At 48.2% G+C, this 26678-nt stretch overlaps 2 protein-coding genes and 3 non-coding genes across 6 annotated transcripts in view; 1 reads left to right on the top strand and 4 right to left on the bottom strand.

Annotated features, from left to right (window-relative positions):
- KIF2C (kinesin family member 2C) overlaps positions 1-13409 on the top strand; it is a 19142-nt gene extending 5733 nt beyond the window's left edge. Inside the window, exons 6-21 of the mRNA XM_075508634.1 lie at positions 306-422; positions 830-930; positions 1189-1284; positions 2446-2500; positions 2589-2751; positions 3068-3158; positions 4758-4821; positions 5987-6078; positions 6312-6454; positions 7929-8133; positions 8575-8685; positions 9180-9247; positions 10773-10875; positions 10953-11069; positions 11440-11566; positions 12899-13409. Of these exons, the coding sequence (XP_075364749.1) occupies positions 306-422; positions 830-930; positions 1189-1284; positions 2446-2500; positions 2589-2751; positions 3068-3158; positions 4758-4821; positions 5987-6078; positions 6312-6454; positions 7929-8133; positions 8575-8685; positions 9180-9247; positions 10773-10875; positions 10953-11069; positions 11440-11566; positions 12899-12975 (1730 nt within the window). The 3' untranslated portion in view covers positions 12976-13409. The remainder of the gene's footprint in view (positions 1-305; positions 423-829; positions 931-1188; positions 1285-2445; positions 2501-2588; positions 2752-3067; positions 3159-4757; positions 4822-5986; positions 6079-6311; positions 6455-7928; positions 8134-8574; positions 8686-9179; positions 9248-10772; positions 10876-10952; positions 11070-11439; positions 11567-12898) is intronic.
- On the bottom strand, positions 9468-26678 carry ARMH1 (armadillo like helical domain containing 1). 2 transcript variants are annotated; one of them, XM_075508636.1, is made up of 12 exons: positions 26549-26678; positions 25509-25634; positions 23019-23236; positions 22573-22641; positions 21877-22043; positions 20845-21041; positions 20572-20656; positions 17837-17959; positions 17230-17302; positions 16115-16244; positions 14282-14387; positions 10002-10147 (listed from the first exon to the last, which is right to left on the bottom strand). In XM_075508636.1, exons 2-12 carry the CDS (start codon positions 25563-25565, stop codon positions 10134-10136), a joined length of 1239 nt encoding a protein of 412 aa, XP_075364751.1. In that variant the 5' UTR covers positions 25566-25634; positions 26549-26678; the 3' UTR covers positions 10002-10133. The 2 variants fall into 2 exon arrangements, with proteins under 2 accessions (XP_075364752.1, XP_075364751.1); XM_075508637.1 differs by lacking the exon at positions 14282-14387 and having other exon boundaries at positions 9468-10147; positions 23019-23232; positions 25531-25634.
- On the bottom strand, positions 18164-18278 carry LOC142413299 (U5 spliceosomal RNA). The gene has a single exon (XR_012776761.1). It is a non-coding gene; the product is annotated as a U5 spliceosomal RNA (small nuclear RNA).
- On the bottom strand, positions 18787-18901 carry LOC142413298 (U5 spliceosomal RNA). The gene has a single exon (XR_012776760.1). It is a non-coding gene; the product is annotated as a U5 spliceosomal RNA (small nuclear RNA).
- On the bottom strand, positions 19976-20090 carry LOC142413303 (U5 spliceosomal RNA). The gene has a single exon (XR_012776765.1). It is a non-coding gene; the product is annotated as a U5 spliceosomal RNA (small nuclear RNA).

The following is a 26678-nucleotide window of genomic DNA, read 5'->3' as shown; positions in this document are numbered from 1 at the left end:
ACCCTAGGAATAGTTGAGGGCATACCTTGTGTATTAAGTTCTGCAAAGACATTGAAATAAGAAGCTTGATAATAAATTCTTGTCTGGTTGGTGTGGCCTTGATTTGTAGCTTTGAATAAAAGTTGGTGATTGGCAAAGGATTTAAAAAACTATCTGCACACTTACCACAGGTTTTAGCTAGTTCTCTCTCCTGATCAAGAATCAGAGTTGAGGAATGCCTGTGATCTGTGAGGCTTTACAAATGACAAAATTATTCTTGATCTTTGGGATCTAATTATTGGTTTTGGTCTGGCTTCTTTCTGCAGCTGGCCGAACCAGGACTAGCAGGCTGAGCCGTGCTCCAGAAGCCTCACTGACAAATGGAAATGGAAATACAGAGGATCATCTGCCTGCTGCTAGAATGAGCTCTTCAGTCAGCCCAGGTACCAGGGAGTAGTGGGTAAGAACTGACTCGCCAGTCAGCAATGCATCACTATGTCATTGCTGCTTTGTATACTCCCAAAGACTAAAGCTTTGAGAAGGTGGCTTTGGCAGTAAGGCTGAGTATCTTGAGTATTTTTTATTATAAATGTATAATTCTGTTATAGTGGTATCTCCTCAGAAATGCTGCCTTTACTGTAGAGCGGTAGTGAAGCTTGCTAGGCAGTTTCTGTGGTAGGTAGGTCTGGTTTGGGAAGGAAGTGCTGCAAAATTAATGACCATCCTTCTGAAGATGATTGTTTCCTGTACAAGTTAGTCTGTCAGCAATCTGGAAAAGTTGAAATATTTGTATTGTGCTTAAAACCTAGTATGAAAATTTAATCAAAGGAAATGTTTTTATTTTATCTAGTTCGGAGAAGATCTAACATTGTGAAAGAGATGGAGAAAATGAAAAACAAGAGAGAAGAAAAGAGAGCTCAAATTAGTGAAATCAGGATAAAACGTGCACAGGTGGAGTACTCTACAATACACCAGGAAAGGGAAATTCTGTAGTGCATCACAATTAGTTGAAACTAAAACATTTTGGACAGGCTTTGTTCTTACGAAGCTGTATATAAGGATAGATTGATCTTAGTTTCAGAAAGTTCTGAATCTTGTGGCCTTTAAGTGAAATATTTCTAATTGTGTACAGCTGATTGTTTAGTATGCTCTGGGGCTTTTTTGCGGTAACAGGTTAATTACCTTCACATCCATGGTTTTTCCATGCAGGAATTTGACAGCAGCTGTCCAAACTGGGAGTTTGCACGGATGATCAAGGAATTCAGAGCAACTTTAGACTGCCAGCCAATATCTATAACTGACCCAGTAAGTAAATACTGAGGCTACTAACTGCAGCCTGTAGACAGACTTCTTTATTTTGTACTGAAGATTTTAGCATACGAGCAATTTAGTGCATCACTGCACCTTGGAAATCCTCTGAGCATATTGTGATCTTGAGGCACCTGGTGGTATATGTGAGGTCACTTACCTCCCCTGTTCAGGGCTAAGCTGCCTTGCATTACTCTGCATATGTCACTAGTGAAGAGCTTGTACTTTGACAACTATCATGCAATGATTTGTGTGGTAACGTCAGCCTATTACATAGTAGCTTAGCTTGTTGTAGGTATAGGTATAATTTAAAACAGACTATTGTCCTATAACAGAAAGTGTTATTGTATGTAAATTATATATTAAGTAATTTTAAACTAGGCCAAAAAGTGGAAGAGCAAAAGTAGAGGTCAAAAACTAGAAAAGCCAGGCTTGGTTGATATCTTCAGCAATTATGGAGGTAGTATTGTTTAATACCTGAGAACAAGTAGTCCTTGTCTAGCAAAAGCCTTGTTATGGTCAGTGAAAAATGGCAGCATTTAAGTTAAAACAAAAAAGTAGGTGTGGACTAGCTTGGAACACCTAGGTGGTTTGTGTGCCTGCATCCTACAGGGCCGAGAACCAGCTGTTTGTGTACATATCACTGCGTGACAGAAGAGGATTTTAGTCTTCTGCTTTCTGCCTCACCCAATGGAATATGCACTTTCCCAAACGCAATTGATGTGTAGCTGTGCTGCACAAATAGCTAAACTTTACTGCATCAGTAAAGAACTCCAGGTCAAAAAATACCTCTGGGGTAAATTAAAATAATAATTTGCCTGAATTTGACTGTAGTTGCAGTACTGATATCACAGATTTTGCTGCAAAGCTGGCTAAGTCTAAATGTTTTACTGATTCTGAGACAGAATATTTGGGGCACTTTCTATAGCATAACAGCATTTCCACCTGGTATGTTGTAGCATGCTACGTAAAGGTCAATTTTGTAGTGTTTCTTTTGCACTGAAAAGACTTACATCCCTGCATGAGTGGGTCTGATCAGTAGCAGAGGCAACTGATCAGCATATAGAAAAGTAGGTGTGAGGGAGTATTGGATCTTTCTCTCTGTAATACGAAGTTGGTGTGGGTGTAATTGGGAAATTATTACTTGTTTTCTTTTAGATAGAAGAACATAGGATTTGTGTCTGTGTGAGGAAGCGCCCTCTCAATAAACAAGGTGAGTGTACTGACAAAAAGCAGCTCTGTCTTGGAGCAGTTTGACATTGCTTGTTCTTATTGAAACTGAGGGTCTCTTCTATCAACAGAACTTCTAAAAAAGGAATGTGATGTGATTACTGTTCCGAGCAAGTGTGTCCTGCTGGTGCATGAGCCAAAGCAGAAAGTGGACCTAACAAAATACCTTGAAACCCAAGCATTTAGATTTGACTTTTCATTTGATGAATCCTCTTCTAATGAAATGGTATACAGGTAATGCTTTCTTCTCACTGGGAACAACTTTCAGGATAAAAGCACAGAGCTATGGCTAGATGGCGTTCCAGCTTAAAGAAACTGCTACCTGAAATAAATATTAAAATCCTTTTTGGAGGAAACCAAAGGACTGAAAAGTCTAACGCTTATTTTTGGCATGGCCTTGCTGATTTCCTAAGGATTTGCTTTTATTTGGGGTTTTTTTTGTTTTTGGGGTTTTTTTGTTGTGTGGTGTTTTGGTTTCTTTTTTAGGAAAACTGATGAAGCAGGGTGTGAAATGTTTGCCTTAACTGTCTTTTACCTTCTGAATATCCAGGTTCACTGCTAGGCCTCTTGTAGAGACCATCTTTGAGGGTGGGAAGGCGACATGCTTTGCATATGGCCAGACAGGCAGTGGCAAGACACATGTAAGTTTTTCTCCAAGGTCTCAAATTCTCTAGCTTTATCTAAAGTATTTTAAAGCTCCTTGTGTTGATAATTAGTAGGATTGTATAACGAGTTTGTATCTTGGTTTTATTGTCTTAAAACTAATACTTTGTCAGTTGTTAATCCTCTTTTTCTGTAGTTTTATGCATTAGTGGTATTCCTTTGAGGTTGTGAGGAAAATCATACCAAAATCACCCCATAGCTGGCTTTTTAAAGACTGTCCTGACATGTTAGTGTTAGTCATGGCTATTCCTTGCCTCAAATGGCTGTTGCTGCCTAACTCCAACCTGTAAAGTGGGACTATTAGCCTAAATCTGAGACAAAAGCTGTGTTTTCAGCTTGGAGGCATTCCAAAGATTTTAGTGATTACGGAAGTTAAGACTCTTGTTGCACATAAACATTTAAGTGCTCCGGTATTGTTTGTGAAGTGGGCAAATTAGTGTGTTCACTTTCTAACCACTCCTTCCAGTCTACCAGTTGCAGTTTCAGGAGACCTGAAGATTGTGTTTTCTGCCTCAAAGGTGATCTGCTCTAAATTTTCAACAACTGTGGTGTCTCTTTAACTTATGTCTTCCAGAAACTATAGGGAAGGAAAGCAGGAAACTCTTCCCTCACAGCATGATAGTGGAGTCAAATCTGCTGTCTTGTTCTGCAAGCAGCCTTTACCTCAAAGCACAGTGATCTGGACTGGACTAGGCTAGTCTGCCAGTTTGAGTAATCACAGTTGCTGTCATTCCAGTGTTAAGAGTTTTAGGCTAGGATCTCCTATCATTAGTGCTATTAGTGAGCTGTAGATCTCCTCCAGTAATCCAGAAGGAAATTTGGAAGTTTATAGAAGTTTGGACATAAGCTGCCTCCATTGCACTGGAACAGGCAGACGATGCTCAGATGAGCAGGTTTGTTACAGGAATACAACTGTGAGGCACTAAAATCATAGCCAATGAAGTTATCTTCCCTTTCTGATCCTAGGGTGCAGAACTAGTGCAAGGACAATAGCTATACCTTGAGACTGGAGTGCTGCATATTAAACTCGTAGATTGAGAATGTGTCATGGGATTGAGTTGTGTTTTAAATAATTGACTCTTTTATATGAAAAAGTGGTAGAGCAAGTCACCAGCATAGCACCAACTGAAAATGTTGTTGGGATTAAAGGTACCTTGGTCAAAGGAGTTAAAGGTACTGTCTGCTCTAGGTTTGTGTTTTGATATCATACATGTGAGCATTTGCAAGTAGCAGTGAAAATGTTACTCAAAATGTCCTAAAAAATGAGGCTTTGTTTCTTCTTACCAGAGGCTATTTAGTTGCACTGTCAAGGCCATGCATTTCCCCTTGAAGGAACAACTACTTGGACTCTGCACTGCAGAGCCTTGTGGGCGTTCAGCTGTTGCTTTGCATAGTCCAGATCTTTCTGAACTGATAGGGAAGCAGCAAACTAATTTTATCCTGAATTGCACTGTGTTCAAATCATCTCACTGTCGGAGCATACATATATGGTAACTTCCTAGTATGTTCTTGGGACTAAAATCAGGTAGCCTGACTTGTTTGTACCACACCTTACCTCTGGCCTTTTCTCTTCACAGACCATGGGTGGAGACTTCTCTGGGAAAGCACAGAATGCCTCAAAGGGCATATATGCTTTTGCATGTAAGTTGATTCTTCTTTAGATATGAAAATCAAATTAGTGTTTGTTTTTCTTAAATAGGTAAGGTCTGATTTTGTATGGTTATTTAAAATGTTTCCAGTAAAAGATATATAAAGTATTTGTCTTTTCAGGAGTAAGTAGTGCTGTTTATTGCAGGAGGTATGCTTTTTTGTTTCACAAAATATTTTCCATGCAGTCTGTAAGTTTCTAGATCCACACTTAACTCACCAGAAGATATTTGTTTTTGAGGCAAAGAAGATGACATATTTTCTAGTTTGGCATTTGCTGGGCTGAACCATTTAATTTTGATTCTTCTGCTTTGCTTTTTGTCTCAGACTAAGGATGGTGTTTGGAAATACCTCACTTGAATGCAACACAACCCTACCCATTTCTGATATAAAGCTTGTTATACAGAAAGCATATGAATGTACGTGTTATGTTTCTTCTTGTAATAATTAGATGCAAAAAACCTAGCACATACAAAATTATTTCAGAAAACAGATACTTAGAAGCTCCTCCTTGATATAATGCCTAGAAAGCACCATGAACCCTGCCTGACCTCTTCTACTGTCCCTTTAGAAAGGCATATTGTGAAACTAGTCTGTGTAGCAAGGCAGTTGAAACAAGAGCAACTATTTGCTAGTCTCTGAAAATTAGTTATCACTGGCCCTGAAGGCAAGTCTTTGCTTTTCAGCTCAGTTTCAAAGTCTGAAGCCTAATTGTGAGAAGCTGCACTGGATCCAGCCAAAGGGTCAACTAATCTGGTATATTGTCTCCAAATAGCAGCAATGCAGATGCTCAGGGATGCACATTTTCTAGGCTTTCAGCAAGAAGCGCTTGAAACAAATACATTACTTTTTCAGACCTGTCCAAAACAATAGCAGATCCCAGTGTTCCCCCAGATCAGTAAGGATTGCTGTCTGCAGGTGACATTAGCAGTAGAAACTTCCATATCCCCCTGTGTTTTCAGTCCCTGGATGAGGATGCTGCTGAAACTGTTCTCCAGATGGTAGCACAGCACTAATTGTTCCACTAGCATTTGTTTAGGATGACTGTCATTCAGCTGCTAGATACTGCCTTTTGACTGTGCAATATTTGAAAGTAGGTCAAGCAGCAACTAGAATATGTTTTAAACTAGTTAACTAAACTCCTGCCTTTCCTCACTAGCACAAGATGTCTTCCTCCTTCTAAACCAGCCCAGGTACAGGAGTCAGAACCTGGAAGTCTATGTGACTTTCTTTGAAATATACAATGGAAAGGTAAGACTTTTTTTTTTTTAAATCTTGACTTCTTTGGCTGAATGTTTCATAAGTAGCTGAGTGAAACTTACTAGTTTGTATAGTTCTATGTAGTCTATTCTTGGTGTGTTTGGAATTGAATTGGAAGGCTATGTTAAAGGTGCTGTTTCTATATAGCTTTCTATAAAGACAATGCAAAATACTTACAAGGAGACTTTGTTCAGATTTGCCTTAATCTTGTTGCCTGAATATAGGTGTTTGACCTCTTGAATAAGAAGGCAAAGCTTCGAGTCCTGGAGGATGGCAAGCAGCAGGTTCAGGTTGTTGGTCTCCAAGAGAGAGAAGTTGGCTGTGCTGAGGATGTCATCAGAATGATTGAGATGGGCAGTGCCTGCAGGTTTGGTGCCTTAAAACCAATAAGAAGAATCATGTCCTGTTGTATCTCCATGTCTACAAAAAAATATATAATGTCTGTAGCTAGTGCTTTGGGACTTAAACAGGAGCTTGTTGTTCCCAGTAATAGGCAGGCACTGAGCAGTACCCCTCTGCATGAATACAAGGTGATGGTTACAGAATAAAGGGCTAGCAGGGATGGGCTTAGCCTACCTTCCATAGAGAAGGTCAGGGTTCATGGTTCATATGTCCTCACGTAACTCCAAGAAGAGAGAAACTGTTCCCATGAGGAGATGGCTGCCCTGGTGCCACAGCTAAACTGAGCAGTCTAGCTGCTTTCTAGAAGTATCAGCTAGTTTACAGGAGCACAAGTAGCTCCCTGTGGGCTTGTAAGATCAAGGAAGAGCAGCTGGCATCACCCTACAGTTGCAAAAATGCTTTGGCTTAACTACAGGCCAGATGAGTTATTCCAATGGCCACAAAAATGCTGCATGTCATTCAGGGATCTTATCTAAAGAATCCTTGAGAGCAGGTGCCAAGGGACAGCCATAGGCTTGGCTCATCATCCTGGTAGGAAGGCTGTGGTCAGGGCAGCTCTACCATTGTGCTGGTGTCTTTAATCAGGAGCTAAAATCTGTATTACCAAGTCTTATCTGTCTCAGTTGAGTTGCAACTGCTGTGGAAACATTACTAGGCAAATGAGAACTCCTTGGCTTCTGTATTACACTGCATGTGCAGATACGCACATCCTGAAAGCTCATTCAGCACTCTGCTGTGCATACTTTTTTGGCTGACAATTCAGCCAAGAACTGTTTAACATTCCAGACTCCTGCCTCACTTTCCCCCAGCAGTAGGGATGCAGGTGGGACAGTGAACATGCCAGCCTTTCAGGGAATAAATGATAGTGAAGGTCACAGGGGGGTTATGGTAACTTCTAAGACTCCAGTCTGTGTCTTGCAGTGGTGGGGCAGGTGCAGTTGCACAGCAGAGAGAAAGTGCCAAGCTAGCTTGGCTGGAGAAGGGGATTTACCATAATTGTAATGTGCTAGCACAGCTAATGCTGTTTAGTGGGGAGCTTGGCTGAGCTTACTGTGTAATGGCAGATGCATTAGGAGAGTAACATGTGGCCTGCTCTGAGGCAGGGACATGCAGTGCTGAAGGTATGTCTTCCAGCTCCAAATGCATGTAAGGCATTACCAGTCAGAAAGGCATTCCAGTGTAGGCTGGCTGCGTTGAGCTAGGCAGATTAAATAGCCTTAAATCTCTACAACTGGGGTGCAGGTTCATATTTCTCACAGCAGTCCTTCTGTGCTCTTATATCAGAGGTAATTCCATAATTCATGCAAACTTGAGGTATTAATGTGTGGGATAAAACTGGGGAGGTTAAACAACTGAATGGCTGCAGGTCTTGTCTAGTGCTGGGACCTGTCGTGTCTTCTGTGACACAGTTCTAACACTTGTTTTTGTCTTTGTTGTAGGACATCTGGGCAGACTTTTGCAAATGCTAGCTCTTCACGGTCACATGCCTGCTTCCAAATCATACTACGCCGAAGAGGGAAATTGCTTGGCAAATTTTCCTTGGTGGATCTGGCAGGAAATGAGAGGGGTGCAGACACATCTAGTGCTGATCGGCAGACACGAATGGAAGGTGCAGAAATCAATAAGAGCTTGCTGGCTTTGAAGGTGAGCTATAGCTCCAGGAGCAAATAGTGCTAATCAACACATGGATTCCGTTCAACTCTGGGGTTATCTGTTCTGTTTCTTTCCAGTGCATGCGAAAAGAACAGCCAAAAAGATCCTAGTTTAGTGTGTTAACCCTGAAAATGGTGTACGCTTCCATTTAGAATGTTTCCAGGAAAGCAGTGCCATCTTCTCAGGCCAGACACTGGTACAGCTATTTCAAGCTTCATTCAAGTTGTCTTTTTTATATATGATGGATATACCAGCTGTTCTGTGACAGTCAAACACCTGGAGTATATTTAAAAGGCTATGAAGTACTTACAGAGCAATAGAGATGACCATTCTCCAGCCTGTTGGGTTTACCAGCAATTGGTGGTTGATAGCTTGCAGAGCTGTTTGAGAAGAGATGCGGATATTGCATTCACAAGACTTGTCTTTTCTTAGGAATGTATCCGAGCTTTAGGGCAGAACAAATCTCATACCCCTTTCCGGGAGAGCAAGCTGACCCAGGTGCTAAGAGACTCTTTCATAGGAACAAACTCAAGGACCTGTATGGTGAGTATGCACATGGCACAAACATACACACTGCTTATGGGTTCTGCAATTTGACCAAATAGCTGCATGCTCTTCTTCTAGAGTGAGGGGACTTTGAAGTCAGAAAGCTTTAGTTCTCTGCAAAAAAAAAGTCATACAGTTTTTCTCCTCCACTCACCCATGGTGACTGAGATCAAAAACTGGTGAGCTTTGCCCAGCCCCAGTAGAAGCAGGGCTGCAGAAGTCACTTTCATCCAGTGAATGTACAGTAGAGCCTGGTGTGCTCTCAAAGGGCTTTGCTTCCTGTGGAGGGTGCGGCACAGTGGGTGTATGCAAAGCCAGTGGAAAGCTGGATACAGGGCCACTGGCATGTCCTACAGAAGTTGTAAAGAAAAATGGACTTGACAATGTCTCAACTCTGACCATGCCCCAGCTGCCTCATGAGATCTGTAGGACCCTTAACATGAGCAAAAGTCAGATGTGGGAGCCATTGAGGTATTTTGTTCTGTTTGCAGATAGCAATGATTTCTCCAGGCATGAGTTCGTGTGAGTACACCTTAAACACACTGAGATACGCTGACAGGTAATGGCCTTTCTGACCTGGGGATTCTACTTTCGTTGCAGAAGGTGTTTGGGCTGCTTTTATTCTGACCAAAAGTTCTCTAGTTGTTGCCTGTAATGGCAATTTGGAGGTTGTTTGTCAGGAGCAAATTATCTTAGAGCTGTCTTAAACTAACCTGGGTCTTCTCTGTGTGAGATATAATAGTGATTGTATTAAACTGTATTAAACCTCCTTTTCTCATGCTAGACTTCAGACTGCCCTGTTTCTTGTAGGGAGTTTAGTCTGTCCTGAATGGTTACCTCTATGCCCTTTACTTTTTGCAGTACTGTAGGTCCCAAGCGGTGTGCTAAGATTGTGTCCCTGACATGGCCCTATGGATGACACAAAACACTTGGTGTTCTTGATGGACTTTGATATGAGCTAATAGGGTATTTCACCTTGGAGACTTGGGGCAAAATCTGAAGGACCTGGAGAACTCAAATGCCTTGAAGCATATGGTGGGAGTGTGTGTTTTGAGTGCCCCATGGTTGACCTTTGGTATCTGCAGGGCAAGGTAGACTTGCAGAGACTGAGCCCCAGGTTTCTCTGGAGGTCTTGCTGATACCCAGAACCCCTGTGACAGAGCAGCGAGTGCCTCCCGGTTTCTTTACATGCCTCTACACCTCTCCGGTGAGGTGACAAAAGTGTCTTTTGTCATGTGTTAACAAGATGACACTTAGGCATTTCAGGCTTGGTAGCTTTCCTTCATTTAGTTCACAAAAGGCTGCTGGTTCCTTCCTGGAAAGCATGCCACTTCTGAAAGGATGTATGGTAATTCTTGTCATAAGCATTCAGGAACACTGTGAATCTTGACAGATTCCTAGATTTGGTTCTGGATTGAAGTTGCATTTTTTCTTCTGGTGGACAGTCATTCCTGCTCACCTGAAAGTACAGGACAAAATGCAACATCTGACGTGGTGTGTTTCAGTAAGATTCTAGTCTTGAGTTGGGCCCATTGGCTTTTTAGCCAGTGCACAAGGTAAGTTCAAGCTATAAGAAAGGGGGTATTAGGCTGAAACTCACTGGAAATATGAAGTTGATGCTAGTAACTGGAATGAAATGCCCAACTGGTATCTGACATCTACCTCTAGTACAATGTCATCAGCCATGGCTTTTATCCTTATTCTGGCACAGAGGGTCTCTGGGAAAAGTCAACCTTATTCCTTTTCTTTCCATACTAAGTTCTTAGTTGGTCATGACAGACCAAGCTGACATGTGGAAGACAGCTTCTGTGAGAGGTGCTGCTGGCAATTAGCTTTGTGTACTTGGACATTGTTCTCCAGGAGAGGTCCTAGATTGGGTATGGAGACAAACATCTCTCAGCTTTCCCTCCCACAGCCCTCTCGGGTTTCTGCCCATGTAAGCTTGTTCTGGGGGTGGTAATGTGCAACTTTGCAAGTGCAGCCCAATGTTTCTTGCTGAGCACTGATTGCAGGAGCTGTTTTGTAATACTGTAGCCCAGAAACTGCTGGAAGAAGAGTGTGAGTGACAAATCTTCTTGTTGCAGAGTGAAAGAGCTCAGCCCTCATAACGGAGGTGGTGAAATACAGAATCAGATGGAGACTGAGAATGAGGAAACAGAGACCAGTGGAGAAGGCTCAGGTCACAATGTATGTGTGTGCAGTGGGCTGAACAGATCTCAAAGCTGGGAACAACTTGCTGTTCTTACCTGGGCCATTTCTTGCAGCTCTCCAAGGATGAAGAGGAAGATATCTCTCCCCATATGTTCAACTTTCGTGAGGCTATGACTCAAATTAGTGAACGGGAGGAGAAGGTTGTAGAACAACTTAGAGAACTGAGACAGGTATGTGGAAGAGGCAAGCCCAGCCCAGGCTGCCTTCTACATGTTGATAGCACCTTGCCTTGTCTGAGCCAAGTGCTGCTGGGTAGGCTGTGGGCTGTACTGCAAGATGCTGTCAGTGGCGTTACATTTTCCCCACTGCCAACTTTTGCCTGTGGTTTCCTGCCTAGCTGGTTAAACTGGGGCATTTCGGTGCTTGTGGCTAGCTAGTCCCCCTTCCCCTCCAACTAGCAACCTCTACTTGCTGCTAATAAGCACTGACTGGTACCGGTCTGTAGAAGCTCAGCTCTGTTGATTGGCGTGCCAGATTTGAAGAAACTAATTGACTTTCCAGAAAGTCAATTTCTCATCACTGTTATCCTTGTAAATATAGGGAATGATGACTGAACTTGACTACCTCTTGGGAATCACGGAGCAACCAGACTATGATCTTGAGACCTTTGTGAGCAGAGCTAAGCACTTTGTAGAGGAGAGCTCAAGAAACTTCCTCAGTGTCAGAGGTATGTTAGTGCCTGTCTCTGACTAGCACTGTCACTAATCTTTTTTTCAAAGACCTGAAAGTAACACCAACATACCTGTGGGGGTTTGAGCACCCAGTCCTTCTGCATAGCATACGGTTCAGATCACTTTCCTAGGTGATCATAGGGACAGATCTGAAATGCACTTTCCAAAGTAAAATTTTGGCTAGTAACTTCCACTTGCTTTGCACTGCCGTATAAAACTGCCTTCCCTTGAGCAGAATGCAATATCCATGAAGAGCAGATGAGCTGAAATCTGTTTGGCTAGTTGGTTACATAGTTTACCTTTTGCCTTGGCCAAAAAACAGACTTTGAGAAATAGGTCCTAGTGCCACATTCTAGGGATTCATAGGGGTATGCCTGCTGTTTCCACTCCTGTTTTCATGGATATTGGGCTTTAATACCCATCCACTTATAACAAGTGTCTGCCAGGCATATACTGACATGCCACGTTTGCCAGCACCTGTTTGGCATGCCTTTGCCTTAGTATAGGGCATTAACTAATGTACAACAAAATCCCTCCAACTGTTCAGTTCTGACCCTGTTTGGAGACTTCCCAGCTCTGTGCAGGAGGATGCCAGCTGCCTGTTCCCTGAGTGCTGCCTGACTTTGTTTGGACCATGCTGGCTGAAGTGGAGGTAGAGAGGCAGCAAGGCAGATGTAGGAGCCTGGCTGACACATGGTAACAGTGCCAGGTACAAAGGCTGCCTGCCTAGGAGAGGGAAAGCTACACTGGTAACTCCTACTCTTCTGCCACTGTTGCAATAACTTGAGCTTTGATTGCTATTTGAGCCATTACAGCTGGCATAGTCCTTGCCTCAAAAACCAGGGCTGTGTGGGCTTTTTATTTTAATGAGCTGAAAATTGTGGCATTGAAGTGAACTGTTAACCTGAAGTAGTGACTCTTTTTTCTTAAACAGCCCTGGCTGTCCTCCCATCTCAAATGCAGCCTGAGAGCTGCATCCCTCCATCTAGCATGGAGGGGTGGTGACAAGACAGCAAGAGTAAATGCCTTGCTACCCTCTCTGCCTTACTGGCCAGGGAAATCTGGCCCTCTGGGATGGCTGGATTAGTGGCATCTAGTTTGAACTGTAAACTGCAGGCTTGAAACTGTTGATGAGTAGAAATGAACAAGTACAGCTGAAGAGCTTTATGGGACCAGGCAGGATTTGATTTGATGTTGGCTGAGCAGTTCTTGCCCAGTTTACTTCTCTCTGTGGCCCTTGCAGAGCTCTGCTGAGCTGCTGAGGGGGAGAGCTGGGCTGGGGAGTTCAGCTTCCAGGTCAGTTACCCTGTCACTGTCTTCCTTTACAGAAACGTTGGATGCCCTGGGGGCTGCCATGCAACTGGAGGAGCAAGCCAGCAAGCAGATGAGCCGGCAGAGGCCTTAGTAAATACAGCAAAACCTGGTTCACAAACAGTCTTCTGTATGTCTTGCACATTTGTCGGTTGTTTGTGTAACTCCTATTTTAAATGTGGCAGAGTGTCGGCAGGTCACGCGTGCCTGAGGGCAGTGAACATGGCAGCCTCTCTCTTCATGGCCTGGTATCAGGGTACTCAGCAGAGTGCTAGAAACACACCCCCTGCAAGGCTTGGGGAGGGGGACCTGACAGCCTGCTAGAGGCTAGCATCTGGCCCTTTGCTAGTGACAATGGTCTTGTCTAATAGAACTAGATACACATGTATAGTTTTCTAGTGTACATATAACCTTTCTAGATGTGCTTGAAACATTGCAAAAGTGTTGCAAATCTGGCTTTTCTAGAAAGAAAATGGACTATATGTAATTGTAAAAAATCAGTATTTTAAGAAGTTTGATAAATAAATGTTCCTGAATTTAATTATCTTCTATCTTATGAAATATTTCTTGCTGATTTTGGTAAAGTCTAACAGCCCCTAAAGACTGGCTGGTGTTGTAGAGATAGGCTCATTTCTTGGATGAAGTTTCTCTTTAAAGTATTTACACTTGTAATGTTTACATAAAAATAATTCAAAATAAATTTTCTCTTAATTTTGAGATCCTGCTGGGTAGAATTTGCCTAGCAAGGGGGAAGCTGGTTTAGAAGGTACCTGTCCTGCACCTGAGCAAAGCTCAGCATGTAGTGAGTGGCTCAGCTCTTATGACATCAGGTAAGTAGGAAGGGCCCTGTGAGACTCCCTTGTACCACTGGAGTTTACTTAGGCGTTGAAGATAGCCCCAGGATGTTACTTCACTTTCTCACATATATTTTCCATGGCTAACATGCCACATAAAATATACATGTTCAGTAGCCCACCAAAATCTGTATTTGAGGGCAGAATTGAAAAGCTGGCCACTGGCTCAGGTGCAGGAAGGTGCTGCCATGGCCCTTGTGTGCAACCTGGGTCTGGGTGGCCCCACACAACTTGTCCTCTGGGAAGGAGCAGGCAGAGGGGCAGGGTGGGGGAGGACAGATGGGAGGCATGTGCTGCTGCCTTCTGTTTCCTGTTTGTTCAGCTCACTCCAGGGTTTGTCTCTGAAAGGACAAAACAGCCCTGTGAGCTCTGGGTCCAGCAACACAGGATGCAGCTATACAAACATCAGATTACAAAGGGATCCTTCTACTGTTGCTCCCTGTTTCCCTAGACCCCCACCCTGGTCTCCTGCTTCCTTAGCTGCCTTCTCCCCCTGAAAGTGAAGGGTGTAATTTTAAGTGTCTGTGTCCCCAGCTCTGCACGCACCTGTGGACTGCATCCTTGCAATGTCTCTGGGGATGTCTACTATATTGGAGGCCAGCTTTTCAGCCTGGACTGGATCCATTTGTGTGTACCAGGTCTCAGGACTGTCCTGGAAAAGGCAGCAAAAGAGTTAGGATCTTAATGGGATGTGGGCAAGCAGCAGTGACAAGCAGCTAGAGGAGGGATACTTCAACCCACACGTGATCCTTCCCCACAGCTGGGGCACTTTGTGATCAACAGTTTAGGTACTGGAAGCAGTGTGGGGCTTAGCACTCTAAGGGCCTCTGAACTGTCAAAGCTGACTTGTACCTGGGCTCTACCTGCATTGTATTAAGATGGCACATCCAGAGTAAAAGGGCTGTTATGCCTACTGAGTTTGGACTAAAGCAAGGCAGTCCTGTTCCACTTCAGGTGTTACTACACTTGGATTATCCAGCCTTGCCCAGTGGTGTCTTGGGGTGAGTAAGGATGGGCCTAGGTGCAAGGAACAAGATGTTGCTCCTTGTTTGTTCCACCTTCCCTCCCTGGACCTAACATTGCTTACTAATCTGTATATCCACCCCAGGAACTAGATTCAGGAGGGATCTGATTTGGAGGAGCTCAAATCACCTCTTGCCTCAGCAGCCCTTCAGCTCACACTTCTGACATCAAGTTCCCACTATCACAGAAGTAGCGATAGTCTGAGATCCCTCCTTGCTCTGTCTTGGGGCTGAGTCAGGGCAATTATCTTCCCGAACACTGAGACTGAAGGTGAGTGCTTCTCAAAGGGTGGCTTGGTTTATTTCTGGACTGTCATGCAAGACTGGATTTCTTGTGAGAAGAAATCCAGTCCCTATGTCCCTGAAAAACAGCCCAAGGTCTTAGGGCCACTAATAAATCCCATAAGGGAGGCATGTTTACCATAAAGCGCTGGAACAGCGTGTGTCCTAGTGCCTTCTTTACACACTCCTCCACAAAGGGAAATGTGCGGACAAAATACTGCAACAGAACAGAGAGTTGGTGCGTAGGGAGAAGGGATGTGAGTGTGTGTGTAGAGGATAGAGCTGCATGGATGATGTGGCTCCAGATGACAACCTCCCACACGTGAGTCCCTGACCCACCTCCTTTAGTGCCAGTGCTATGGCTGGCACTTCATGAACACACCAAGACGAACTTGTGGGTCCCTGCTCAAGCCTCACCTTGTTACCCCCTGCCCTCCCCCAGTGCCAGTTCCCTCCTTCCTTGACAAGAGGAGGAAGGGTGCAGTAGTTGCCAGGGAGTTCACCCTGCTATGCTGTCAGTGCCTGCTCAGAGGAAGGGTGTCCTGACCCTCTGCATTACCAGGTAGGTTTGTAAGCCCTGTTTCACCCTGAGCAGCCTGGTTCTCAGCCATCACTCATTCAGCTCTTCCCACTACTGACAGCATGGTCCTTCCCTGTGGCTGTTACACAGGCAGAGCTGTGCTGAGGCAGGCCAAAATTCTTTACCCAGCATCAGCAGGAAAAAAATAGCTTGCTTAGAATTCTGTGCTAGTGCCTTGCTCCAGGCAAATTGCCTTGGTTAGCCCCTTAGCTCTGTCTGTGCTTGCTACCTACAGCAAGCCTGGGGGTAGAGCAGAGGTGTGAGGACCAACATTGGCTTCCCAGCACCCTGTGTGTGGTGGGTGGCAGGAGGGAGGCAGACAGGAGGGGAAATACAGCTCTTTCCTGGAGGAAGTGTCACTCCTGCCTTTGCGAATAAGCCTGTGTCTGCTATGCTTAGGAAAAAACCCCCACAGTGTAGGGAGCCTTTCTGCTCAGGTGCTCTGGGAGCAGACCCCATGCTATGATGTCTATTGCCACATACCACCATGCTCACCTCCAGGGAGTTGCTGGCATGTCTCTGGCTGGCCACATGATCCAGGTTCCCCACAGCAACCATCAGGCCATGTACTGCTTTCAGCTGGATCAGCTCTTCAGCCACTTCTGCTGACTCCTTGGCTAATATGCTGCAATGAGATAGGCCATCAGCCCCTACACCATATGGGGGAAGAAGCACACAACAAATTGAGTCTGGTGCGACCCCAATAAAAAATGATGTCTTCCTACCCTGCCCTAGCGGCACCAACAGACAAGAGAGTCTCAAAATAAACAAGAACTGTTTGGGTGCATGGATTAGCAATCATTTAACATGTGGCCTTGCTGAGAACAAATTGTTCAATGATTAGCATGAGCTTCCTGGTGTGTATTAAAGTCTAGCAAGTTTCTTGTGTGACCATAAAGAACCCAGGACTCAAACCCCACCAACATTACTTCTGTGAGCATCCGTGGAAGACACTCCAGCATGTCTCCCTACCCACCAAGAGTTTTCTGTCATCTGCTTTTGCAGGAAAAGTGTTCTGATAGCACTATCTTGTGGACACTGTAGGAAATTCATACTGAATGAACCAATTTTTTAGCACAAACGGCTGAATTTCCTTAAGGATTCTGCTGTCAATCATAGGCACTAGATTCTTCCATTGGGCAGCTGATGTTAAATAAGGGTGTTTCACTGCTCACTGTGGCTCCCAGCTATGTGGAGAATACAGTGGCCATGAGCAATACAGCACCCTTCAGCCCTGCACTGCAGCAAGACACACACATTGCTTCCAGGCCCAGCCATAAAGGGGACACTGTGACAGCACACAGGGCCAGAGCAGATGGGATGCCACATCTCCCTATAAATAAAACTTAAAGACAGCTCCAGTGTCAGTAGCAGGGAGGGTCTGAGCACTGTTACTTGCGGGCAGCGGCTCTGCCCCATTCCTGAACACACCCCATCTCCAAACAGCCGAGTACTGGAGACTTGGCAGAGCTGGGGTACGCAACCAGAGAGCAGTGCCAAAGGGGAATGCTCCCTGGGAGGAACATGTCCCAGTCCTTTCCTACCCAAAGGAAACCACGTCTCTAAGGTCCTCTTCGTGCTCCTGTGGGTTTTGCTCCAGAGTTTCTTACCCAATGACTTTTGCGGCAGCTGCCTGCTGAATATACACCAGCACGGGCTCCCTCAGGCAAAGTGTGGTTGGATCTGCATGAGGAACATTAGGAAGGTGAGAATGATGCTTTGAAACACTTCTAAGATGTTAGAAGGGAAGGTAGGTGGAGTTACACTGCTAGCATGAAAGGAGGATGTAGTTTTTCAGGAAATACACCTTAGGGAAACCCTGTGGCTATGTATCATAAGCAGTACCCTGCAAGGATCTGTCTACATGATGCCCACAGGTCAGAGAGCCTGGGCCACTGCAGCCTGCTCTGCTGAGTTGGGGGAGGAAACACCTGGGGCCGGAACTGATCATCACCCTCGCCCAGCAGACCTCAGCGGGTCTCTGGAGGCCTGCACGCTAGCATTAGTGCTGCAGGCAAGCACTGCCTCGACCTGGGCAGCCCTTGCTGCTGTGCCCCTCACCTGAAGGAGCAGCCACCTGCACCTCCTCCCCTGTAAGTCGGGGTGACGGCTGAGCCCTGCAGATGGAGATGAGGGACCTTGGGAGAGACACCCCCCTGGTCACCCTGGCAGGCCATGGCCTGCCGTGTACTCAGAGGCCTTGGTCAGCTCTTTTACCTTTGGCGGTCTCGTCGCAGAAGGTAAATGCTTTCTTCCTGGCTGGCGTCAGTAATGCAACCAGGCCCTTCAGCAGGGCTGGCCGGACCTCGCGGGCCATGAGGGCCTTCAGCAGCTGGATGGCTGGAGGAGAGGGGAGCCCTGTCAGCACAGGGACTCGCATTCTGGATGTGTTTGTGGAGAGAGGCAGGGAGCTGGGTGCGCTTGTCGTGGTGAGGGCTCTGCAGACAGGAGGTGGCAGCAACCACCCCAAGGTCGAACCGTTGAGGAACCAACGATCACAACGGTGAGTGTACAGCTCATTCTGTTTTTGACTAAAGAAAGGACAGCTCCACCGAAATGGAGCCTCAAAAAATTCCTCGACACTCGTGCCTGTTCCTCTCCACGGAAATCTTTAGTAAAAGGCGAAAGATTTATGCGATCTGAAGAGAAACCAGAGTATGACCCCCACTCCCCGCCCCCCGCACCGCCCGCCTGCCCCACGCCCCATAACTCAGGGCGACGGACGCCCGCCCGCCCGCTCCCGGCACCGCGGCCCCCGGCCCGGCCCCGCCGCGGGCGCACAAGCCCTGCAGACCCGAACAGCTCGGACCGGCCGCCGGGAGCGACCGCGGCGGCGGCCGCCAGCGGGACGGGGAGCGGAGGAGAGCCGCGGTGCACCCTGGGTATGCAAAGCAAACGAATGGTAATGAGATACATGCTAATGAGGCGGCCGCTCCTGGCCGTGACACGGGCGGGCGGGGGCGGCGCGGAGGGGCCGAGCAGCGGGCGGCAGCGCTGCCCCCGCCGCTCCCGCTCCGGCTCCCGCAGCAGATCCCTTCTCCCTCCCGCCCGAACCAACAACGATCGTGTCTCCCCCCGCCATCGCAGCGGCGCCGGGACCCGGACGCTGCGCTCCTCCCCCCAACTAAGAATAAGACGACAGCTCTGTTTTTGACCAGAAAAGGGGCAGCTCCACCGAAATGGAGCCTCAAAAAATTCCTCGACACTCGTGCTTGTTCCTCTCCACGGAAATCTTTAGTAAAAGGCGAAAGATTTATGCGATCTGAAGAGAAACCAGAGTATACCCCATCGTTTCCCTGCAGACATACCCACCGGCGGCTGCCGCCCCATCGGATACGGAGACCCTCACTCCGAGCACGGCCGCCCCACCCGACCTGACACCGGCTCGCCGCAGCTATCGACAACCGCGGCTCGGCCTGAGCCCACCGGCCACTCCGGCTCGGGGCGGCGGTGTCCAGCGGGACCTGCCCGGCGCTGCCCCGCACTGCACCCTGGGCATGCTAATGAAGCCATGCTGATGAGGGACATGCTAATGAGGCGTTCCGCCCCGCCCCCGGCGCCGCGGCAAGCGGGGAGGCAGCGCTGGGCGGGGTTGCGCGGCGCCCGCTCGGGGACCGGAGGGTCGGGTCGGAGCGAATGGCGGTGGCGGCGGTGGTGTGGTGCAGCCGGGGACAGCGAGCGGAAGCGGGCAAGGACCCCGCAGCACCCGGGTTGGGTCGCATCGTCCCCGCGGGCAGCGCCGCGCAGAGGCGGAAGATCGGCTCCGGGAGAGGCCGCCGTGCGAACCCCACGGCCGCTTCCGCCATCACGGGCCGGAGCGAGGCGGGAGGCGGGAGGCGGGAGGCGGGCGGGCCCTGCGCACGGCGCTGAATCCCGGGCTGTAACGCCTGGGCCCGCCCAGGAGCCCCGCGGCGCCAAGAGCGCCAGAGCGGAGGCCCGAGCGGGGCTGGAGCGCCCGGGACAGCGCTGCGGTGCCGGACGTGCCGCTCCCGGGACAGGTCCCCAGCTACCCGCTTCTCCCGGAGCCCGAACCGCCGGCAGGCAGCGGCCCCGCTGCATCGCCCGGGCCGGGATAAGGGGCCGCCCGAGCCCCCGCCCGATCGCTCGCTTATGTTTTGCCCAGGCAAGGGTAATGAGGTGGCCGCCCTCGGCGGCGGTGGGGACGGTGCGGGCCGCCCGAGCAGCGGAATCGGCGCTGTGGGCAGCCGGGCAGGGCCCAGCTCCACCGTGCGCAGCTGGGCCAGCCGCGGAGCAGACCCGCGCTCCCCGAGCCCCAACAGGGCTCCTCCTCCCCGTAACACCAGCACACCTCCCCGGCACCCCGCGAAATGAGCTGTTTTTGACCAGAAAAGGGGCAGCTCCACCGAAATGGAGCCTCAAAAAATTCCTCGACACTCGTGCCTGTTCCTCTCCACGGAAATCTTTAGTAAAAGGCGAAAGATTTACACGATCTGAAGAGAAACCAGAGTATGCCTAATGCTCTGCCCGCACACGCACCCATCCCCGGCTGTCGCTCCACGGGACACGGTGACCCCCGCCGCTCCCGCCCGATCCCCCGCTGCTCCCGCCCGGCCCCCCGGTAGTGCACACTGGCACGACCCCGCGCCCGGACCCGGGCGGTTCCGCGGGAGCTGCGGCGACGGACAGCGCTACCGGGGCCGCGCTGCCGCTCCGCGGTGCATCCTGGGTATGCAAATAAGATGAATGCTTAATAAGAAGCATGCTAATGAGGCGCCCACGGTCCGCAGCGCCGGGCTGCGTCCGTCTGTCCCCGCTGTGGGTCCGGGAGCCCCGGAGCCGCACGGGCTGAGGCCTCTCCTCGCTGCTCTCCGTCCCCACCGCCCATCCCCACACCCCCGGCACACTTCCCCAGACTTGGAGACGGCCACCCCCAGACACGGCCTCCCCCAGACCCTCTCGGCCACTGCCCGGGGTTGCAAGGCAGGTCCTACCTTCATACTGGACCTCCAGGTGCACCGAGCACAGCACGCCCAGCACGGGCTTCACGAGGACGGAGGGCGCCTCTCCCACCGTGTCCTGGGGGTAAAAGCGCAGAGTGACAGGGACAGTCTTCACACAGTGCTCCAGGCTGTCTTCTTCCAGGCACAGGCAGTGCCCAGTGCAGCCCCCAACACCAAGGGGACTGGCCCAGCTCCTGCCAGGGCACAAAGGACAGACATGGGAGCTAAAGCTGCCCTTTACCCCCAGCCAGGCCCACTACCCACCTGCATGACCCTGAGCGTCTGCAGAGCTAGCTGCTGTGCTCGGGGGGAGGCGCACGGCAGCACAGCAATGAGCCCTTCGTAGACTTGGTTCTGGTACTTGGGGTTGCCACGGCCCAAAGAGTCCATCAGAATCTGCACGTCTTCTTGAGCCTCTGCTGAGTTGGAAGTGGCCAAGAACTCGGCGAGGGATCGCACGCCTGTGCAGAGAAAGAGATGCCAAGTCGTGTGTCTGGGTGAGTCTATAGGTCACCCACCTCAGCTCTTTCACTGACACCCCGAGAGAACCCAGCACCACATCCCACTTGAAGCACAGCTCAAAGAACAGAAGTCAGGCAAAAAGTTCATTGTCCTTGTCAGGAGCCACACCACCAACTGGGAAACCAGTCAGCAAAATTCTCAGCTGGAGTAGGTGGCCAAGGCCCTTCTGCAGGCGTTTACACAAGCAGAGAATCTGGCACTGGGATGCCAACAGTGCTGCTAAGGATCCCTCTGCTCATCCTGCTGCTTCATCTCCCTTGGAGGAAGCTGTGATGGCAAGTATCACCCCATAGCCTCCGACAGCGTAATCCGAACTACAGAACAACTAATGGGATTTGGCTTCCACTGCCCAGGAGAAAAAAACAGGAAAAAAAAGTTGTAATGCTCTTTCAAAAGATACAAGCCACAAAATCCTCCCGCCCCCAGAGGGGAAGTCTGGGAAAGTTTGCAGTAGGTGAATGCTGCAGGTAAGAATGGAAACTGTTTTGTGGTTTAACTGGAGCAGTTGCAACCAGCAGGACAGCAATATCGCATCAAAAGAAATGGCTGTAAAGAAAGTGAGCTCATTAGAAACTGAGAGAGGGGATGAAATGCAACCGCTCAACAATAGCTGAGACTCTGAACTCCTTCAGCCAGAGAAACGCTGCGGCAATCTGCTATCCGGCAGGTGGAGGGAAGGGAGTGGCTCAGCGCTGTGAGCAGCCCCGGGGCCAGAGGTCAGGGAGAACATTCTCGCCTGAATTAGGAAAAAGCACGGATGGACACGCCGCCTACCGTAGCTTTCACAAATGAGTTCCTTATACTTCCTGCCAGTGTCTGCGACGAGCTGCAGCAGCTTTACAGACTCCCTTTTGTCCTCTTCTTTCAGGTGGTTCAGCCCTAGTATTTCCAGGAGAATCAAGACACCTCCGATCTCCAGAAATTCAATAAGGTATCTGCGTCTGCAAGGATAGGGGAAACAAAGCCAAAAGTGTCACCTGCCTTGGAGCCCATCTTCCTCTCTCAGCACGCCGTGCTCCTGGGAACCATCACCTCCTGCCTCACTGCAGCGGGTGCCCGGTGCCCGGGTGGTGAACACAAGGAGGCTCAGGCTGGACCGCAGAGGCAGATGCCCACCAGCAGCACACTTTGCTGCCAGCAGGTCACCAGCTCCCTTTTTACGCTGTGCTCATTCTAGATATTGAACCACAGGCACAGAAAGCCCCGTCTCCTCACTCAGACTCTCACCACACTCCTTCCACATCGTGTCAGTGACCCGGTGGCTCTGGAGACACGGGCAAGCAGTGGATTTGGTTTTGAGAGCATTTGAAATTCCTACCACAAGCCTCACTGGGGCCTGCCTTCCCTGAAGTGCTTACACAGCCCTCCCGAAAGACCGCCAAGGACTTGTTATTTTTTTTATCTACTCCCCGCCTCACCCTTGTGTGCCTTCCCCACGGCACCTCGCACACAGTGACATTCTATACTCACCCACTTGCAGCAGATAAGAAGATGGCAATGGACTTGAGCAGCTTGTTGAGGCATGTGCTGTACATGTAGCTGTTTGACAAGGCTAAGGAGAGATTTACAGACCATCGTGGTGTCCCCCAGACAGCCTTTGGCAACGCGGAGGTCTGAACTGGGTACTCTCTCTGTGAGAGAGCATGGACCTTCCTCTCACAAGCGTGCAGAGGCAGCACGCTCATCCCAATATGAGAAAACCCACTAATTCTAGGTCCCTGAGAGACAGGTTACATGACTTTCCCTTCAGTTCCATCTTTAGATAGCCAGTTTTTTTTTAACCCTGCAGAACATGGCTGGATATGGATGTCTCCATACAGAAGCTTATTCTTCAAGCAAATTTTCAGTAGAGAACTTTCCCTTCCTCTCCATCCCACTACCACGCACCACCTCCAGCTGTCCAAGGAAAGAGATACGTCATCCTGAGCCATGCTGTTAGGCGAGCCAGAAACAAGCTGGCTCCCTGGGAGAACTCCAGCTCCAGCTCTGGTTCTGTCTTGCCGTCATTGCTTTTAATGAAGTTGTCCAGCATGCGGCTTCGAGCAGCTTTGTGGGCGCTATCCCATTCCTGCAAGAAAACCATGAGCTTCCTGATGGCTTCCTGCTCTTTGACAGAAGTCATGATCTCTTCTGCCTAGAGAAAAGTGAGAAAGAAGTTAAAAAAGGGCTTTGAAGATAGAAAAAGTCTGTACTAAGGAATTACTACCAGACTCACATTTAAAATCTCTGGCAAATAATATTAAAGCATGTACTAGCCATTAATTTAATCTCATTTTCCTTTATACTTATTTCATATATAGGAAAACTGAGGCAAAAGGAGAGTTCCTGGTATGTCTGAAGCTGCACAATGAGTCTGCGACAGACTTGAGGTTATTTTCCAGGGAAGGTAGCTTCACCACAGGAGCTCTCTTCTCTGCTCTGTTAATAAAGTCATTTTGATGTTACTCATTCCCCCAGCCTCGGTTTCTCGCTAGCCTCATGATATGAACACTGCATCTCATATCTGACCTGCCAGAGAATAAATAGGGTGAAATGAGAGCACAGATAGGTATGGATTTATGGGGAGTGACAGGGTCAAGGGGGCTATAAGTGCCTGTTAGCACAGCAGCACAGCACGCCCTCGCTCACGTGATGGAGTGACAGTCATTTGGACTGGGCCCACATCCACTCCAGGAAGATGTGCTTGGCCTTGCCACTGGGAGAGCACTTTGAGACCTTTTGGCATGACAGGCATTTCCTGGTTTTTTCTTACCTAATTTCTATGGCATGTTTTTGAACAATCTAAGAAAACCTGAAATTATAGGAACTGTAGGAAAGAAGACAGAAGCTCCAGAAACATCCCTGGCCTGCGCTTCCTTCCACCCCTCCTCACAGGTGTTAAATAAAGCAATCCATATTTTGCCAAATTTCTTTGGCACGCTTTTGGCTCAGTATGATATCCCCTATCCCAGCTTCACAAATGTGAAGGTGCATTTAGTAGGGGGATGAAATGTCAGAGGATTAAGCTCTCTGGTCATTCAAGTAGGTGAGAATTCCACTGACGTGTATGCGTTTGGCTTTAAGACACTGACCAATCTCAAGGAGCCTCGCAGCTAAACATCAGTATCTGTGTACATACACAGATGCAGAAAGAGGGACAAGGTCACAGACAGCTGCATTAACACAGGTGTGTTGTCCTCTGCCAAGCTCTATCAACATGCCTGAGGATAAGAAAGGAATTCACGCCTTGTCTAACACAGTTCTTGGACTACCTACATAAGAAAAGCCCCATTTTAGGTTTTATTTAAAGTGTGGTTTAAGAGAAAAAAGTTAAAATGACACAAAATCTTTGGGTTTCAGAATAAGAAGTTTCTTTCAATGTAATACAAGTTGCCAAGATTACCAATTTCCTGTCTACAAAGTTCTTAAGCCTTTTCTCCTAGAATCTGGAGCAAAATTCCAATTCAGTTCCAGAATATCCCCAAGATACCTGCTCAAAAGTAACTTTCTATTGCTATTATCTGAACGAGACTGAAAACAGTGACCAAGAGGTGAACATGTACCTCAGTGCCTGAAAACAAACAAACAAACAAAGTCTTCAAAAAGCTGGCTAAGAAACAACGTTTGAGAATTAAGATGAGATGAAATTTCATTGGGGAATTAACGGTCTGTGCTCTGTAAGGAGTCTGTGTCCTTGGCAGGGCGTTTTCAGGATCTCCTTTGCGGGGAAGCAGGTTTAAAATAAATCCATTTTCCCAAAATAGTTGTGATTGAAAATGTTATTAGCCATAACAAATGTTAGTGCTGACAGGAGAATGGCCTGTTAGAGGCCTCTGGTGAAACAGTCAAGTGAAAGTCATATTTCACATTATTGCGAGCATTTTCCTGTGATTTACAGAATATTTGTGAAACATTACTTGCAAGGCATATGATTGATATTGAGAGAACAGCTAGTGTGTAGGGGGAATCTGTATTTCACAGAGACTGTTTGCATGAAATTTACAGTCCCATAAAGTGCTCCTCTGTCCTCAACAGAGATCTAGTTAAAAGAACTTTACAGTCTGAAACATCCCAAAATTGATTCTAAATTAACGTTTCCATATTTATGTTTAAGACACTGGTGGTGTAATGCTATCCTATTTTTATTATAAAGCTGCAGTAACCCTCCACTATTCAGAAATACCAGCACCAGCCTCTGGACGTGAGGATTTTAGTGATACAAAGGGCTTGCCTATGAATCAATGGCAAAAAAAAGAAGAGTTTGAAACAATGATCACATGAGGCTTCTGAGGATACAGTGGTATCTGTTTCTGGCTGCTATAATAACAGCATCTGCTGACATAGTAGTCTTTCAGCCAGCATTGCAAAGTACCCTGAAAATGTACATGAATATTTTTATTATGACCATTTTACATATGGGAACATACAGACACAGGGAAGTTAAATGACTTGCCCGAGTCGTTTGTCAGTGCTAGCATCAGCATGTAACTCCTGTTTGTTGGCTTCAAACTCTGCTCTCAACAGTGCTGGGCTGCCACCCCAGTCCATTGGACCTAATAATCAAAACAAGACTGGGTCAGGGCAGTGCTTTTTTCCTGCCAAGAAAAACATAAGTGATTTAGGAACTGGCTCTGGCAATTCAGCAGTTCTTTACATCCAGAGTGCTGCTAAATCATCAGATTGAGATCACAAGGCAGACTGGTGCTGCGTCAGCCTCAGTCGGACTGTGAGGTGCCAGGGACTGATAGCCTTGGACTCACGGAAGGACAGAGTGACGGTGACTTGGTGTTACCTTTGCATCTTGCAACATCAAGGTTGTGCCCAGCCTCAAGCAAAACTTAGAGCTTGTTTTCCTAGCAGGTTTCACCCTCTCCTAGCATACCTCAAGTCCCCCACAACCCTTCTCACACACAATGCACCTTCCTCAGTGTACCCCAATGCCTTCTACCCAGCCCCTATCAACCCACAGTCCCACTGGCTCCTCTCTCACCTACGTGTCCTGCCTCCCAGCCCCACTGTTAACCCCAGCCACAACTCCAAACCTAGCCCCTGCACTCCCCTCACCCCAGCCAGGCCCTGCACTGACCCCTACATCCATCCCAGCCCCTGCCCCCCTTAATCCACTGCAGCCTCAACAATTCCTGCCCCAGGCCCAACCACCCCACCAGGCCTGATCCAGCCCAAACACGGGCCCTGTGCTCCCCCACACCTCAAAACCCTCCCCAGGCCCTACAGTCCCTCACACGCTCCCTGACCCCAGTGCCCACCCCAGCCCCCATGTCCACCCCCCGACCCAAACGCCCAGCTCAGGATCAACAACCCCCTCAGCCCCCACGCCCACCCTATCCCCCAGCCCCCCTGACTGCGACCCCCACTCCAGGCCCTACAATTCCCCTCATCCCGAAGCCCCCCAGGCCCTACAACCCCGCCAACCGCAGCGCCGGCTCAGCCCCTCACTCCCTCTCACCTTCCCCGAAGGGGCGGATACCCCGCAGAATAACTGACACCGCACCGAACCAATCGCGGCCCGTCTTTCGCCTCCCCGGCCCAATGGGTGGGCCAGTTTCTGCCACCAATGGGCGGGGCGCCCAGGCCGG

This window comes from Mycteria americana, chromosome 7, assembly GCF_035582795.1.
Source record: "Mycteria americana isolate JAX WOST 10 ecotype Jacksonville Zoo and Gardens chromosome 7, USCA_MyAme_1.0, whole genome shotgun sequence".
NCBI lineage: Eukaryota > Metazoa > Chordata > Aves > Ciconiiformes > Ciconiidae > Mycteria > Mycteria americana.
The sequence above is the reverse complement of the archived record's forward strand: the minus strand, read 5'-3'. Positions and strand labels throughout refer to the sequence as shown.

Excerpts from the sequence above, each read along its gene's own strand:
- ARMH1 (XM_075508636.1), bottom strand. The coding sequence starts at position 25,565 with ATGCTGATGCTAGCACTGACAAACGACTCGGGCAAGTCATTTAACTTC. Across the intron at positions 22,642-23,018 it reads ACAGCATGGCTCAGGATGAC|CTACATGTACAGCACATGCC; the intron begins GTATCTCTTTCC and ends CTTGTCAAACAG. Across the intron at positions 17,303-17,836 it reads CTGCGACGAGACCGCCAAAG|ATCCAACCACACTTTGCCTG; the intron begins GTAAAAGAGCTG and ends TTCCTCATGCAG.